Consider the following 14,550-nt stretch of genomic DNA (forward strand, 5'->3'; position numbering starts at 1 on the left):
TTTAATGCCCAGTGATCTTCAAAAAATACCAACGCATCGATAACTTAGTCCAAGAAAAAGTGTCTAACAAAATAAAAGGTCCCTGTGTTCTGAAGCCGCGGGGTTCACTAATGGGGGCTTTAGGCTTGTTGAGGGGCCAAACCCTCGTACAAACTGATCTGGGAAATATTCCTGAAAACAATCGGTTCCAAAACCTGTTGGCGTAAAAAAAAGTAAAATAGGGGACGTTAGAAGAGCTTCGAGATACTGAAAAACAGACGGATCTGGTAAATCCCCCTCTAACGGATACTACGATCGGAAAATGGATGAGCAAATGGAAAAAATTATTGAATACTTTGAAAAACAGAATTAGAAGACACTTGCATGAAGGTCGAATCAGTTAGGTGGTGAAAATTCTTAGAGCTGCTTCGCTTTAAGCGAAGAGGATTTGGGGCGCTGAATGTTGATGGAACATGACATAAATACGGGAATCAGCCCCCCAGATCACTACCCACCCTTATTATAGTGCTTTGAAAGAACGAACCATGACAAAAAAAACAGGTGAAAGGAATGTTGCGTAAGGGAATAACTGCATACTCCGAGTACTTGTTCTTTCCCTATAGTCCTAGTATAGCAGAAAAACGGAACTTGAAATTTCTGCTTGGATTGCTGTAAGCTTCCAATGACGAAAAAAAGCTACGAAATGACGTAAAAAAGTCTTACCCCCTACGACGCGTAGTTGATACAATTAGCCGCCCAGAGGGAGGCACAGGGTTCTCCAGCATAAATCTCCAATCCGGATACCACCAGATTCCAGTCGCCATGAAGGAAAGACCTACGCACGCACTTTGCGTCAATTTTTAGTTTAACTTTTCATTGAACCTATTTTTCTGTGGTTGAACTAGGTCAGACTTGCCGCGATAGCGATCAAAAATTGATTGCTGATCCGATCTTTTGAGAAAGATCGGAGATCGGATCGGTGATCCCACAAAGGGCGCATTTTGGCGTCTAGTTTTAGTTCAACTTTTTTAGTGAACTTGTATTTTTGCCTCAATTGCCCGGTAGATGGTTCAACTAGGCGACTGTTTTGGCGACAACGCCAGTGGGTGGTTCAACTGAAACAGTTGATGAGCTTTTTCAAAGGTGGTCTAGACCACCGTTGACCTTCAGTTGAACTGCAACTCCTCCCCTTGCTCAACTTTTTCTCAACTCTTCCGTTTTGGCGTCAACCTTGACGAAAAGTTGAACTAAAAAGGTTCAACAAAAGGTTGACGCCAAAATGCGCCCAAAATTGATCGCGGTCCGATGGTTTTTAGCGATCAAAATTTTCGCCATAGATTTCGCAGTCGCATGGTTCTCTTTCATTACTATTTTTGCGAATGCCAATTGAGGGAAACTGTTTAGTGTTCGCCCTCAATGGCCGTCAGTGACTGTCGCTATGAGAGCCAATGCTGCTTTCGTTAAGCAGTGTAAATTTTCAGCGTTAGATGTCGCACACAAATTATCGGTAAAAATGATCGGCCGATCTCGATCTCCGATCCGATCAAACTCAAAAGATCGGAGCGGAGATCGAGATCGGAAAATTGATCGGCGCGGCAAGTCTGAACTAGGTGATCGTTTTAGCGACAACCTTAACCTGAGGTTCTACTGAAAAATTTTAACTTTTTCTTTCACCTTCAGTTCAAATTCAACCTCTTCCTTCTTAAACTTTTGGTTCAATTAATGCTGAACAACTGTTTTTTGTAAATTTTTACTAAAAGTTTAACTAAAACGGATTAGCAAAATGTTAACCGCAAAATGTGCCCTAAGACAGCCTTTGTAATTGCGGATGGGTTAAATCATTTTCGTGCTTTCACGTTTGGATAAAATAATGCCCTTGCTTTATTTAAGCGGGCAATGGATATTATTTTAACCGGACTACGATGGACGACGTTTTTAGTGTGTCTGGACGGCGTCATGGTCTACTTGGTTGACGTCTGAACACCTTTTGGTACAGTTTCGCTTAGTGTTGGATCGCCTAGGAAAAGCTTGCCTGAAACTAAAAATGGTCAAAGTGTTCATTCTCTGAAAATACTTTAAATGTTTTAGGCCACGTCGTTACCAACGAACACGTAGCTCCAAATCCAAAAAAATTAAAGAGGGGGCGTAAGAAATTTTCCATCTACAGCAGTAAGCCACTCAATAACAAACAAGGTTAAACGAAGTAAAGCTTCTAGGGTTTGTGCTCCTATTAGCGGCGTAACATCCACAATTTTGCAGCAATCACGTCTTTGTCACATATCACGTCTTCTCACTTCACTAACAAAGAACGAAATTCCATTAAGTTGGGGAACGGAATAGATTAACATTGCCAATGCTCTGAAAGAAGCATTTACTTCAGCTTTAGTGCCAGCATCTAAACTACGATTTGCCAATGGAACTTCTTCCAAACAAAAGCGGTTGCGGCAACAGGTGTATTTAGCCCAGGGCATCGATGTAATTGAAAAAACAGCAGCATACGCAGACCGCTTTACTACCTAAATCGGATACAAATGATTCAATTATGGAGGTATTAGTTTGGTGCATTACCATGTTTCACTATTTCATGGGGAAAAGTGAAATTATTATTTTATGTCAAGTAAAAGTGGTTACCGATCATGAAACATTGTGTTGGTTAATGCGCAAGCGAGGCTTCGCAGGACGTTGGATACGCTGGAGCCTCGCCCTCCAAGAGTACAATCGATATAACTACATTATGTCATTATGGAAAAACCCACGAAAACACCACCTGTCTCCCACGAGATCCAACTCAGCAGGTAGATGAAATATTAGACGATCGATGGAAGAGATAGAATGAAGAACTTCGTTATGTACAGGGAAACTAAAAAATGGAAAAAATTACAGAAGGCATTGTGTATCTGTTGATTTCCGTGGAAGAATTCTTTACAGTTATCACGATGACATCGTTCCCGGTTGTTTTGGCATCAAAAGCGCGCTACACAAAATAGGAAACCGATTCTTTGGTGCCGAAGGTAAACCTTGACAAAGCTCGTTACGTTCAAAGCTGTGTGAACTACCTTTTTTGAAAATCCTTTTGAGTAAGTAGTCGTTGACCAGGTAGGTCCGTCCCTTTTATCGCATAGAGGTAACAAAATGATTATTGTTGCATTGGATTACTCGATTAAATGGGTTTAGCTGAAAGCTACGCCAACCGAAAAAGCAAGAGGTGTTGTTGAATTCTTGGTTAATAACTTTTTTCCTTGATCATCACCAACCGACGAAAACTTAAACTGATGTGGGGGCCAAGAAATTACACAAAACCCCCAAAAATTACACATAACCATCCAATTATCATCCTTAGGCAAACGGAGCTGTGGAAGGCATAAACCATAAGTTAGCGGCAATGCTTTCAATGTAAGCTAGCACAGACCAGCGTGCTTGGGACGAGAACCTAAGATACGTGTGGTGCGCGTACAGCACATCGAGAATGGAATACAAGAGACTTTTTCTATTTTTTCTTCTTTTTGGATGTAATGTGCCATTTAATGAAATACACTAGTTATCAGAATGACCTCGGCTTTGAATTTATTCACATGGTAGGTACACGCAGACTTGCCGCAATCAAAAATTGATCGCTGATCCGATCATTGTTACAGATCAATCTTTTTGCCATCTAGCGGTCGGTTTGGGTGTCGCCTGTAGGTATTTTACTTCTTTTGCTATTGAAGAAGAATTGACAGATACTGCTTAATACTCACTCTTGTTTGTAACTTTAAAAATGTGAATGTTTGAACGCTAGGTGTCATCTAAAAATGATCGGCAAAATCCGATCGCCGATCAGATCACTCGGAGATTGATCCGATCGCCGATCAGATCACTCGGAGATTGATCGGATCGCCTATGGTGATAAAAAATTAGTCAGCACGGCAAGTCTAAGCACAAGACTACACATAAGTCTAAAATGTAACCCCCCGAAGAGACGCTTGTGAGACTCGTCTTTTATAAATGATGCATGTATGGTACTTTGAATGCAAAAGCGTAGCTTGCGGTAATGCGTTGATAACGATTTGGTGGGATGATGCAGGTACATGAGATATAATCTTTTATGGTAGGCGTGGAAAGGTCCTGATTGCCTGATGGCAGCGGGATGGTAACTTGGCACTTCAGTCTATAAAGGCCTTTAATTGCTTAGCCTCAATAAATGGACGTGAACCATGGGTAATTTACCAATCGACTAGTTGAAGTTCGGCGCATTTTGGCGTCAACGTTTAGTTCAAATTTCTAGTGAATTTGTATTTTTCCGTCTGATAGATGGTTGAACTAGATGAACGTTTTGGTTGGCGACAACTTCAATGGGAAGTTCAATTGAAAAAGTTTGTAGTAAGCGAAATAACCGCTTTTAGTATACTTGACGGCAACTTACGCTTAGCCTTGAAGTGGGTGTGACGCGTAGTGTACATATACGTCATCACCGAACGGGAGCCGCTCTAAGTGGGCTTAGCGCTACGCCTCCATGACGCGGAGCTAGGGTTCACATGGTGTAAAACCATCGCAACACACCTCTATCACGCTCCCGCCGTCTAAGCATTTCTTTTATACCATAACGTGCGCTACTGTAGCCATCCTAGTGGTATATGAACCCGTGGTTTTCCCACAAAGTCAGAGCTACTGGATGAAAGAGATGGCTGGATGAAATGGAATGACCTCGTAAAGCTAGAGCATAGCTATCTCAACGAGAAAACAAATTTTTACCAAACAACCTCAACAACAACAAATATAAACCAATTGGAAGAAAAGAGAAAAATTTTCAATAGAGAACTAAGTAACGCTCTACAACTCTACGCCCACGCAATAATAAAAGAAAATCATGAAACAACCGACGACACAACACAGAATCAGTCAGTAAAACTACTGAAGCTTTAAAAATCAGTTAGCAAAATTTGGCGAAGGAAATAATTTTCTCAACACCCTTATTCACCAATAAAACATCATACATGGTGAAGAAATAGAATTCCTCAGCAAAACGTTATCTGTCCTTCAAAGTGAAACCCTGCACCAGCAAGTAGAAGAGCAACACTTAAAATCTTTTTATTGCTGAAAATACAAATCTGCGAAAACAAATCGAGGATAACAAAAAGAAGGCAAAAAGTTCAAAGTACACGATTAGCAGTTCCTTAGAACCCCTGCAGGAAAACAACGATTCCTTAAAAAATGCAAGTGAAAAAGCAAACACCCGAATCACAGAATTAGAAAGTGGATTTAAAAAAATCACAAGAAGCTGAAAAATATTTCGAAGATCGGCTGAAGAAGAGAGGAGAAATTACCAAAAGTGTAGAAAAAGAGGGTCCAGAAACAATTAATAAATTTGAAGCAGAAAATTCTCAACTACAAGAAAAACTAAACAATACCAGAAAGCACATTGCAGTAAACGTTGAAAGAATTAAAGAACTAGAAATAGCTATAACCGAATAAAAAGCCCAGTTGAACAGAATAAAGACAGAAAAAGTCACACTAGCTAAAACATTAGCAGGCACTGTTCTTAAATATGGTAAATAAGGACTTTGAACGTGAGCTTCAAAAATTAGAACACAAACAACAGAAAAAGAAAACAAAATATCACGCCCGGAGAATCGTATCACAGAATATAAACAACCTGGCTTGGCTTGGCTGAGCAAACAAAAAAACTACCAAAAGTTATTTAGCTATTGGGAACACAAAATGAATTCTATAGTAAAAATATTATTCACTTGGAAAAAGAAAATATTTTTTTCAAACAAAAGATAAGTATCATGGGAAAACATTACGTTGATTCCACCCGATCGGACCAAGGAAGCAAAAAATATTCCGCTGAAGAAGAGCCATGATGAACATCAATCAAATCATAGTAAGAGTACTGGGAGAGCGATTTTTGAGAGAAGACCAAATATTTATTCCGCCGTTCAAAGGTACAAGTACCGATAAACTAATTACCGAATGGTTCAAGGCAGCAGAACACGTAGCCTGAAACAACAATTGGGGCGACGAGCAAAAGCTACGATTTTTCTCGGGCCGACTTAAAGGTGAAGCAATAAAATGGCATGAAGCCGACGTGGATGAGACAGGAGATGAGCTGGAATATGGAGAGCGGAGACAGCCATAACTGAAAGATTTCAAGGTGCGTTTGACTTAGCAGCGCAAAAAAAAACTATTTAAGCTAAAGCAGAAACCAGAACAAAAAATGTTGAGCATTCGTATCCAGATTGAAAGGCCTATACGGCACTATAGAGGGAAAAGAAGAAAAAATCGACCACGACAGAACTATTATAGACCAATTATTTAATAAAGTGAAGAAGATGTGGGATGGTACAAACACCAAAATACTACTACAGGGCATCCTATCCATAACAAAGTCGGAACTATACCTTAGCATTCCAGAAAAATCTGACGATTTCGATTCGCTTTGCAAATAACTGTTCATATTAGAACAAATATTGCACGATAAAAGGAAACGAAGATTAGGAAATAACGGCAGTAATAGCAAGAACTTGAAACTACGAGAAAGAACAAGATCATGAATTATCCAAACAAACAACAGAACTAGAAACACTTAGACAAAGATTATTAGATTTGAATGCTTTAACAAAAATCGTGAACCATCGCAGCAAAGCATTGTGCGGATAGTGTAAAGCATCTTCTTGCGAAGAATGACTTTACTTGCTTAAGACAAATGAATAATAGAAAGAGAAAAAGAATAACTGAACTCGGAAGCGTTGTACCCACAATGATGACTATATTTATCTAATGTTAAGCATGAAAATACAAAGGTTTGTATAGAAAAGACATAAGAAAGTTAAACTAGAATAGAAGGGAAACTGAAAGTGTAACGGGACAAGTGTAGTGTAGACTTACCGCAATAGCACGAGCAGAATAGGAGAATAAATGAAAGACGAAGACGAGGTGTAACACAACTCGTCGGCACGTCGATAAAACAAGTTACGAGAATTGACACTCACTTTGGCACGAGACACAGATCAATTCTCAAACACAATTTTAGAACAAGAGAAGACACTTAGCTGAATTAGAACTCGACCGTTAGGCTCAGATACACAGCGGTAATTCACTTGCTTCAGATCTTTAATTCATCAAGAAACCTCGCATATTGGGGAATGATTAATTGCTGCGCAATTACTTGTCACCAATATGTGAAATTTGATATGTCTTGATGATGGCGCAATGTTGAGAAATACTTTCCGCCAATCAAACATGTTGTTATAAGCGGCTTAGTGCCGATGAAATATGATATAGCATAAAGCAGGTGTTCATATAGGTCACGCTGCTGCGCATATTGATGGTGCAATATTCAAATGACGCAGTTATATAGTTGCGCAATGCATATGGGTTAAATGGATCAACATGGACATTTGGATGGAAAAATACACGTCCAAAGATATCGCGGCCAAAAACACGTTAGTCAGAGAAGCACACCAAACGTTGGACGGGTTAGATCAGAAAATTGATGCAGTCAAGATGGAATTAAACGCCAAAATCGAAGACCTTCGAACGGAAGTAGACATGATGAAAGTTCAACCACGAACGATTCAAGATCAACGACCTCCCGAGCGATCACAAGTCTTACCAACTCGTCAAGACGTTTCCATCCTGTCACCCCTCCGAACGATGGAAGATGGAAGCAGTCCGACATCGTAGAAGATTAGTCGCCGCCGATGCATCTCCACGAGCCCCGCGGCGTGGTGCGATGGCGACGATGCCGTCCAGTTACGACCCTACGGATCACGACCAAGATGAGCGTTCTGGACGTTCACATACCCACAGTAAAGCCAATCAACCTCACAGCAGCTGTTGCAGTCGTCTACAACCTCCGAACTTCAAGATCCTGCCATTTGACGGGAACCCGAAGAATTACGCGCGATTCAAAGCCAAATTCCAGGCCTTTTATGAAGAGTATGAAGATTCTCCGGTACTTCTTTTTATTTTGGAGGAGCTGCTAGCCGGGGATTTACGAAATGAAATCGGCGATTGTCTGACCGATGGAACAATGTGCTCTGTGTTGTGGGAACGATTGGACGCGGTCAACGGTCGTACGGAGATTATGGATCAGACGTACCTCGACGACCCTTTACAGGTTCCGCCACTAAGAGCTTGGATGCTGCCAACCTCAAGATTTTCGCAAACCGTCTTCACGGAGCTGTAGCCACGCCCTCAAAATCGAAGTACACCCATAAGCTGTACAGCCGTACCACGTTGATGACTATTGAAGCAAAATTGACGCCGTACCTCAAGGATAAGTGGAACGAAAGACGGAAAATGACAGGCGTAGAACTGAATCTAGACCTAGACGACTGGGTAACGTTGAAATCCATGAGCAATCAACATGGAAAAAATGTATTCAAGTCTTTACCTACGTCGACGTCCAAAGGTGTAAAGTTCGACGAAAGGAACCACGTCAATAGACCCAGCTTACCACACACGTCAACCATTGGACACGTATCGACGATGGAAGGTTCGAGATCATCGGCGTCATCATCTTCAGCAACAATGCCTCCAAAGAGCCGATCAGCATCGGGGAAGATACAAGCCGAGAAAGTGGAACGGTGGAGGTGCCTTGTATGTAACGAGCGCAAAATCTCTCAATTTGTACCGCTTTTATGTCTCTCACACCCACGAAAAGGGCTGAGAAAGTATTCAAGTCCGAAAGATGTTTGCTATGTCTTACGGGAAAACACGAGCGCAAGGAGTGTCCCCGGGATATCAGCTGTACTATTTCTGGTTGTACTGGAACCTGACACCAAACCTTGCGTCATGGATCAAAATTCATCCCATTGAGGAGGCTAGCGGATCTACCTGCCCCATCAGCGTCACCATGAAATGCTTTCCTTGGGACCTCGACCCATCTGGAAACAGTAAAACGACGTGTACATTTAAAGATTGTACCGGTTCGTGTTAGAGCGGGTGAAACATGGGTCGATACTTTCGGTTTCCTGGATACCGGAAGCGACACCACGCTGATTAGGAGCGATTTAATAAAGAAGTTGTGACTCGTTGGGCCGTTTGAACGCATCAACGTTGTCTCGTATGACGGAGCCACGTCTAACGTTACGGCTTCCGTAGTAAACGTCGGCTCAACATCTCGTGATGGTAAAAGCCAGTTTAAAGTCAAACACGCTTACGCCGTCGACAATTTGAAGGTGACGCCAAATTCGCCGATCGACCCTTAAACGTCAAACACGTGCTTACGACGTCGTCGACAATTTGACAAACGGAAGACGGACGCCCGTTCATCGCTCATCTGGCCACCGAGGAACGTCCCTAAGACCTAAACGAGCTGGTGAAGAAGTTTTGGCAACTTGAGGAAAACGAAGTAGAAATAGAACCACCTGTTCTATCTGAGGATGATATACGTGGAAAACGCATCCTCGAATCGTCCGTAAAACGTATTGGTAACCAGTATCAAGTCGGCTTAATTTGGAAAGCCGACGACGTAAAGCTCCCGAACAATCGGGCGTCTGCATTGAAGAGGCTCTACGCTCTCAAACGACGTTTTCATCGAGACGCGGAGTTTGCCCAAAGGTGCGATGCAGTGGTCAAGGAGTACAGCGGTTTGAAACATGAACGACTCCTCACAACTCAAGAAGCCCGGACGGAAACTAACAAGACGTGGTATCTGCCGCACCACGGGGTCGTGAACCCATGCTGCTCATCGACCAAAGTTCGTGTTAGATTCGATGGAGCGGCTGAGTTCGGTGGCACATCGATAAATCAAAACCTGCTTCGGGGACCTAACCTACTCGTTAGCCTGCTCGGCGTGCTCATCCGCTTCCGCCATAACCTCGTACCAGTCGGAGCGGACATTGAGAAAATGTTTCACCAAGTGAAAATACCGGAAGAAGACCAGGCAGCATTCCGAATTCTCTACTGGACGCCTGGCAGTATTTCAGCTCCGTTAACGTACCAGTTGACCGTCCACGTATTTGGAGCGATATCATCTCTGACGAGCTGCATTTTCGCCTTCAACAAAACAGCCGATGACCACCGAAACCAGTTTCCAGACGTAGCTGATAGTGTTCGACGGAATTATTACGTCGACAATTACCTCGAGTTCTTCGACTCTGAAGACGAGGTCATCAAACGGTACCGCTAGATGAAGTCCCTTCTTCAGTTAGGTGGTTTCAACTTGACAAAATGGACGTCATTATCGAGAGCTGTGATAACAGCTTTACGAGAATTCGGCTCCGCGTCGCCAACCCTAGATCTGGACTTGGAGAAACTCCCTGTGGAAAGAACGCTGGGAGTAATGTGGGACAGCGAGAGAGATATGCTGACATTCAAGATTTGGAAGCCGTCGAACCACGAGACACTCACAAAGCGAGCCTTCCTAAGCATCATTTCTAGTGTCTATGACCTGCTGGGACTAGTCGCACCTGTTATCTTCATAATGAAGTCCCTACTCCAAGACATCTGGACAAACGAAGAACGGATTGGTTGGGATGACGTTTTACCTGAAACACTGAGCCAACGTTTCTATTGCTGGTATGACCATCTGGAAAATATGGAGTCTCTGTCAGTTCTGAGATGCTTCCGTTTTAAACGAGGACGTTGGACTCAACAGCACCTCCACGTCTTCACGGATGCAAGCTTCAAAGGTTACGGAGCAGTGGCCTATTTCCGCACTGTATTAGAAGATCAGTCCATCAAAGTGTCTTACGTTATGTCGAAAACACACGTCACGCCGGTGAAAGGCCTCACGATTCCACTTTTAGAGCTCCAAGCGGCAGTAGAAGGTCTCAACATCGCCCAAACGATTTGTCATGAGCTGGAAATCGATTTGCGGCAAATAACCTTCCACTGGGACTCACAAACGGTGTTGCGGTGGATCCGTTCCAAAACCTGCGTATTTGAAGTCTTCGTCAACAACCGCATTGGAAAAATACTCCGGAACACAGGTCATCGACAATGGCGTCATGTTGCTGGAGACTTAAACCCAGTGGACCTCTGCAGTAGGGGTATCGATCCAAAGGATGTCAACAAATTGGTCTACTTCCATTGAGGGCCTTCGTTCATGAACCTAGGCCTCTCAGAATGGTACATTTGGGAAGAAATTGCAGAGCCTGAAGAACGGGACGTAAACGCGAGCCGTGTCTTGGCAGTCAAAACGGAAGATGAAACCCATGTCGTCGATCGATGTGTCGCACGTTTTTCCAGCCTGTTGAAACTTCAACGAGAGCCGTCCTGGAGTGTAAGATTTGTCAACAACGCTAGAGCAACACTTCGTGAAGTAAAACCCACGGTTGGAGAGTTAACGCTAGAAGAAATGGTCGACGTCGATGACAAATTGCATCCTACGCGCGCAGGAACTGGCCTTTGCTGAGGAATTCTACGCCCTTCGCAAGAATCTGGAATTGCCACTCAGGCCAAAGCTGCGCACTTTCAAGCCCTTCTTGGATGAAGTCGGACCGCTGCCAATTGGCGGACGTATCCTTCACGCGCCAATAGACAATGCAGCTAAGCACCCTATGCTCCTACCAGCGTCTCAACTTTTAACAAAAAGGATAATCTGCGATCATCACGTTAGACATATGCACGTGAAGACCGTGAGATTGTTGACAGACTTACGTTCACACTTTTGGACACTTTCCGGACGCTAAGTGGTAAAATCTGTGATGAACAACTGCTAGCCTTGCAAGCGCACGTCGGCGAAGCCTAGCTCTCCTTTGATGGCTTCCCTACCAGTACATCGTTTAACGCCTCATCTGCCCGCGTTCACGTACATAGGGATCGATTACTTTGGACCTTTAACTGTACGAGTCGGTGGAAGAGGAAGACGACATGAAAAACGTTGAGTTGGCCTATTCACGTGCTTAACGACACGAGCAGTTCACCTGGAAGTGGCCAACGGGCTCAGTATGGAGGAGTTCCTACTCTGCTTTTCTCGTTTTGCTAGACTGCGCGGAAAACCGAAGGTCGTTTACAGCGACAATGGGACAAACTTTGTCGACGCCGAGCAAGAGTTACGGCAAGCCTTGGAAGAACTCGCCAATAAACACGAAGAACTTCAGACGTTAATGGCTTGTCAACAAATAGAGTGGCACTTCTCTCCACCCCATGGGCCCTACTTCGGTGGGGTTTGGGAAAGGATCGTAAAGTCTTGCAAGCGGGCCATTAAAACTAGCATAAGTAATTGTCGGTCACGGTTGAAGTGGCAGCTCTGTTAAACGCCCGGCCGTTAACAAATCTGAGTATGGATCCAGAAGACCCGGATCCCTTAACGCCAAATCACTTTCTACACGGCGGAGCTCGGCCGTACTTGCCCCTGCAGTTGGCCGACGTGGAAGATATGAACGTAACCAACAAGCAGTTTCTGCAAGGCCAAGCCATACTCCAACACTTTTGGAATAGATGGCTACGTGAATACGTTCCACACCTGACAGAAAGAAGAAAATGGCAAGAAAACAGGCCTAACGTCACCGTGGGAGATCTGGTGCTTGTAATCGAACCGAATAACTTGCGTGGGCAGTGGCCGACGGGAAAAGTACTCGAAGTTATTCACAGTACTACGGATAATGTTGTTCGAGTAGTAAAAGTGAATCTCAGCAACCATCCAAGACCATGTATTCGACCGGTGGCCAAATTATGCATCATGGTTGCATTAGAACAGCCTACCGGATTGGAAGCTCATCGTTCCTACTGGACTTTACTTTACTAGATTTAGTACCAAAGCCAACGAATCAAACAAAGAATTCCATTTCGTTGGGCAAGGAGTTGGGAGATAACGACCTATATGGTGGCAAACCGAACGATTTCAAGAGATGAAAATTATACTGCTATATGATTGTGACACAATAGTTGTACCTAGTATTTTTTTTGCCAGATCACTAGTTTTGGTACTTCTGCCACACTTGTTCCATAGATCTGTTACTCTTTTCAAAGCTCGATAGAAAAAAACCTTAAAAGACGAGTAAGATTTTAAGATAGCTTCCATATCGGTTGTTGCCAATAAGTTTAAAGTATGAGTTGCGCAACGAATATGAGTCGGTAGCCAAATGTTTCTGTCTTCATTGTCGTCAAAAGCAGTAGAACTTAAAAGCTCGTAAGAATCAATTTCTTCAATATTTTGTCATTCACTGACACGCCATCGACTTCCTCTCCAGCTAATTGGCATAGAATTTCTTCTGGAATTTCTTCCATGTCATTGTCTGTTTCTATAGTTTCAACGCAAACATTAGAACTGATTTTTTGGCTACTGTTTTCATCAGCAGAAGCCATGGAGGGAGTGGCAAAATAAACCCGCATAGCTTTGACGAAATTAGACCCATTGTCTGTTACAATATGTTGGACTTTTCCTGTAAGTTCGTAGTCGAGAATGATGGAATGAATGAAATTTGCGATTTTGTCATACGTATGACTTCCTATAAGTAAAAGTAAGTTATGGAAAAAAATCATGACATAGGTATAAAGTAATACCTATGAATCTCTTTAAACCGATTGGTGCTGAGTGGCGCTTTAATGTAATTCCATCTAGCCAATGGGCAGTCAAGCAGACAACTTCTGCGCCTCGAACTGCTAATATCGGTAGTCAAAGAAACAACAGCTACTTTGCTAAATCTAGCCTTTAAATTGCTATGAAATTTTGCGAAATCTTTAGCCATCAAAGAGCAAAGAGTTTTGGACGAGAACAAAATAGTTTCTGAATTTAAGGCTTGCAACTTTTTAAAAAAAAAATAGGAATCCACTGTTGATAAGGGTAAAGCGTCGGCTATGTAACGAGCTCAAAGGCTATCCAAAGACAGCCACACCCTCTACATCCCTCAAGCGTTTCACAAGTGAAAGTGAACGTGTTCCCTCCCATTTTACCTTCAATATGCATGTTCTTTAGTAGTATAATACAGCATGTTTGTACCTTGTAATTCGGAATTGTTTCGGCAAATCCACTGTAATACACGAGGTTCGAAACTTTACAATAGGAGGTCCCAACGAGACTTGCACTTGTTGTCCAGTACAAAGTTTCTTACCCGTACCTCATTTCAGTGATTGTACTCTACACTTCCCCGACAAGTCTACAGAAACACTACCAGACCCAGGAACACCATCAAAGGTAAGCGAATGCCACTTGATCCTATTTTACCAGAGACTACTCGTAAAGAGAATACCTTGTATCCAAACATTGTCGACAAATTATCTCCACCATTGTACCCTGTACTTCCCAAATCAGACACGACCAACCAAAACCCCAACTATCAACGTGGAAAATTTTTAGACCACTGGAAAATTCTTGTGGACTTAGAATTTGAACAAGAGTTAGAACAAAACAAAACCTATCAGACCACCACGACAAAGGCAAAAATCCAAATTCATATTCGTTGTTAGAACAAACATTGCAAGTACCAAGTGGTATAACAGCAGAAACTATTACAGACACCACAAAGACACTTAAAGATTCCGTAGAATCCCTCGGTGGCAACACCGAAAACCTTGACAGTTTGTTGCAGCAAATTAGCATTGTACATGGTAAAGAAAAAGAATTCTTATTAGGTATCAGCCGTATTTTACAAAAAGTAGTAGTACTTGTGCAGACAACAGAGAAAAAATATTCGTCTG

General features: G+C 42.7%; 1 protein-coding gene across 1 annotated transcript; it reads left to right on the top strand.

Moving 5' to 3' along the window:
* The first annotated feature begins 10,096 nt into the window (after positions 1-10,096).
* Positions 10,097-11,002, top strand: LOC130699202 (uncharacterized). Its single transcript, XM_057521495.1, has one exon. The coding sequence runs from the start codon at positions 10,097-10,099 to the stop codon at positions 11,000-11,002; it is 906 nt and encodes a 301-aa protein (XP_057377478.1).
* The last annotated feature ends 3,548 nt before the right edge of the window (positions 11,003-14,550 follow it).

Source organism: Daphnia carinata, chromosome 8 (assembly GCF_022539665.2).
Source record: "Daphnia carinata strain CSIRO-1 chromosome 8, CSIRO_AGI_Dcar_HiC_V3, whole genome shotgun sequence".
NCBI classification, from domain to species: Eukaryota; Metazoa; Arthropoda; class Branchiopoda; order Diplostraca; family Daphniidae; genus Daphnia; species Daphnia carinata.

Coding starts and splice junctions, on each gene's coding strand:
- LOC130699202 (XM_057521495.1), top strand. CDS start 10,097: ATGAAGTCCCTTCTTCAGTTAGGTGGTTTCAACTTGACAAAATGGACG.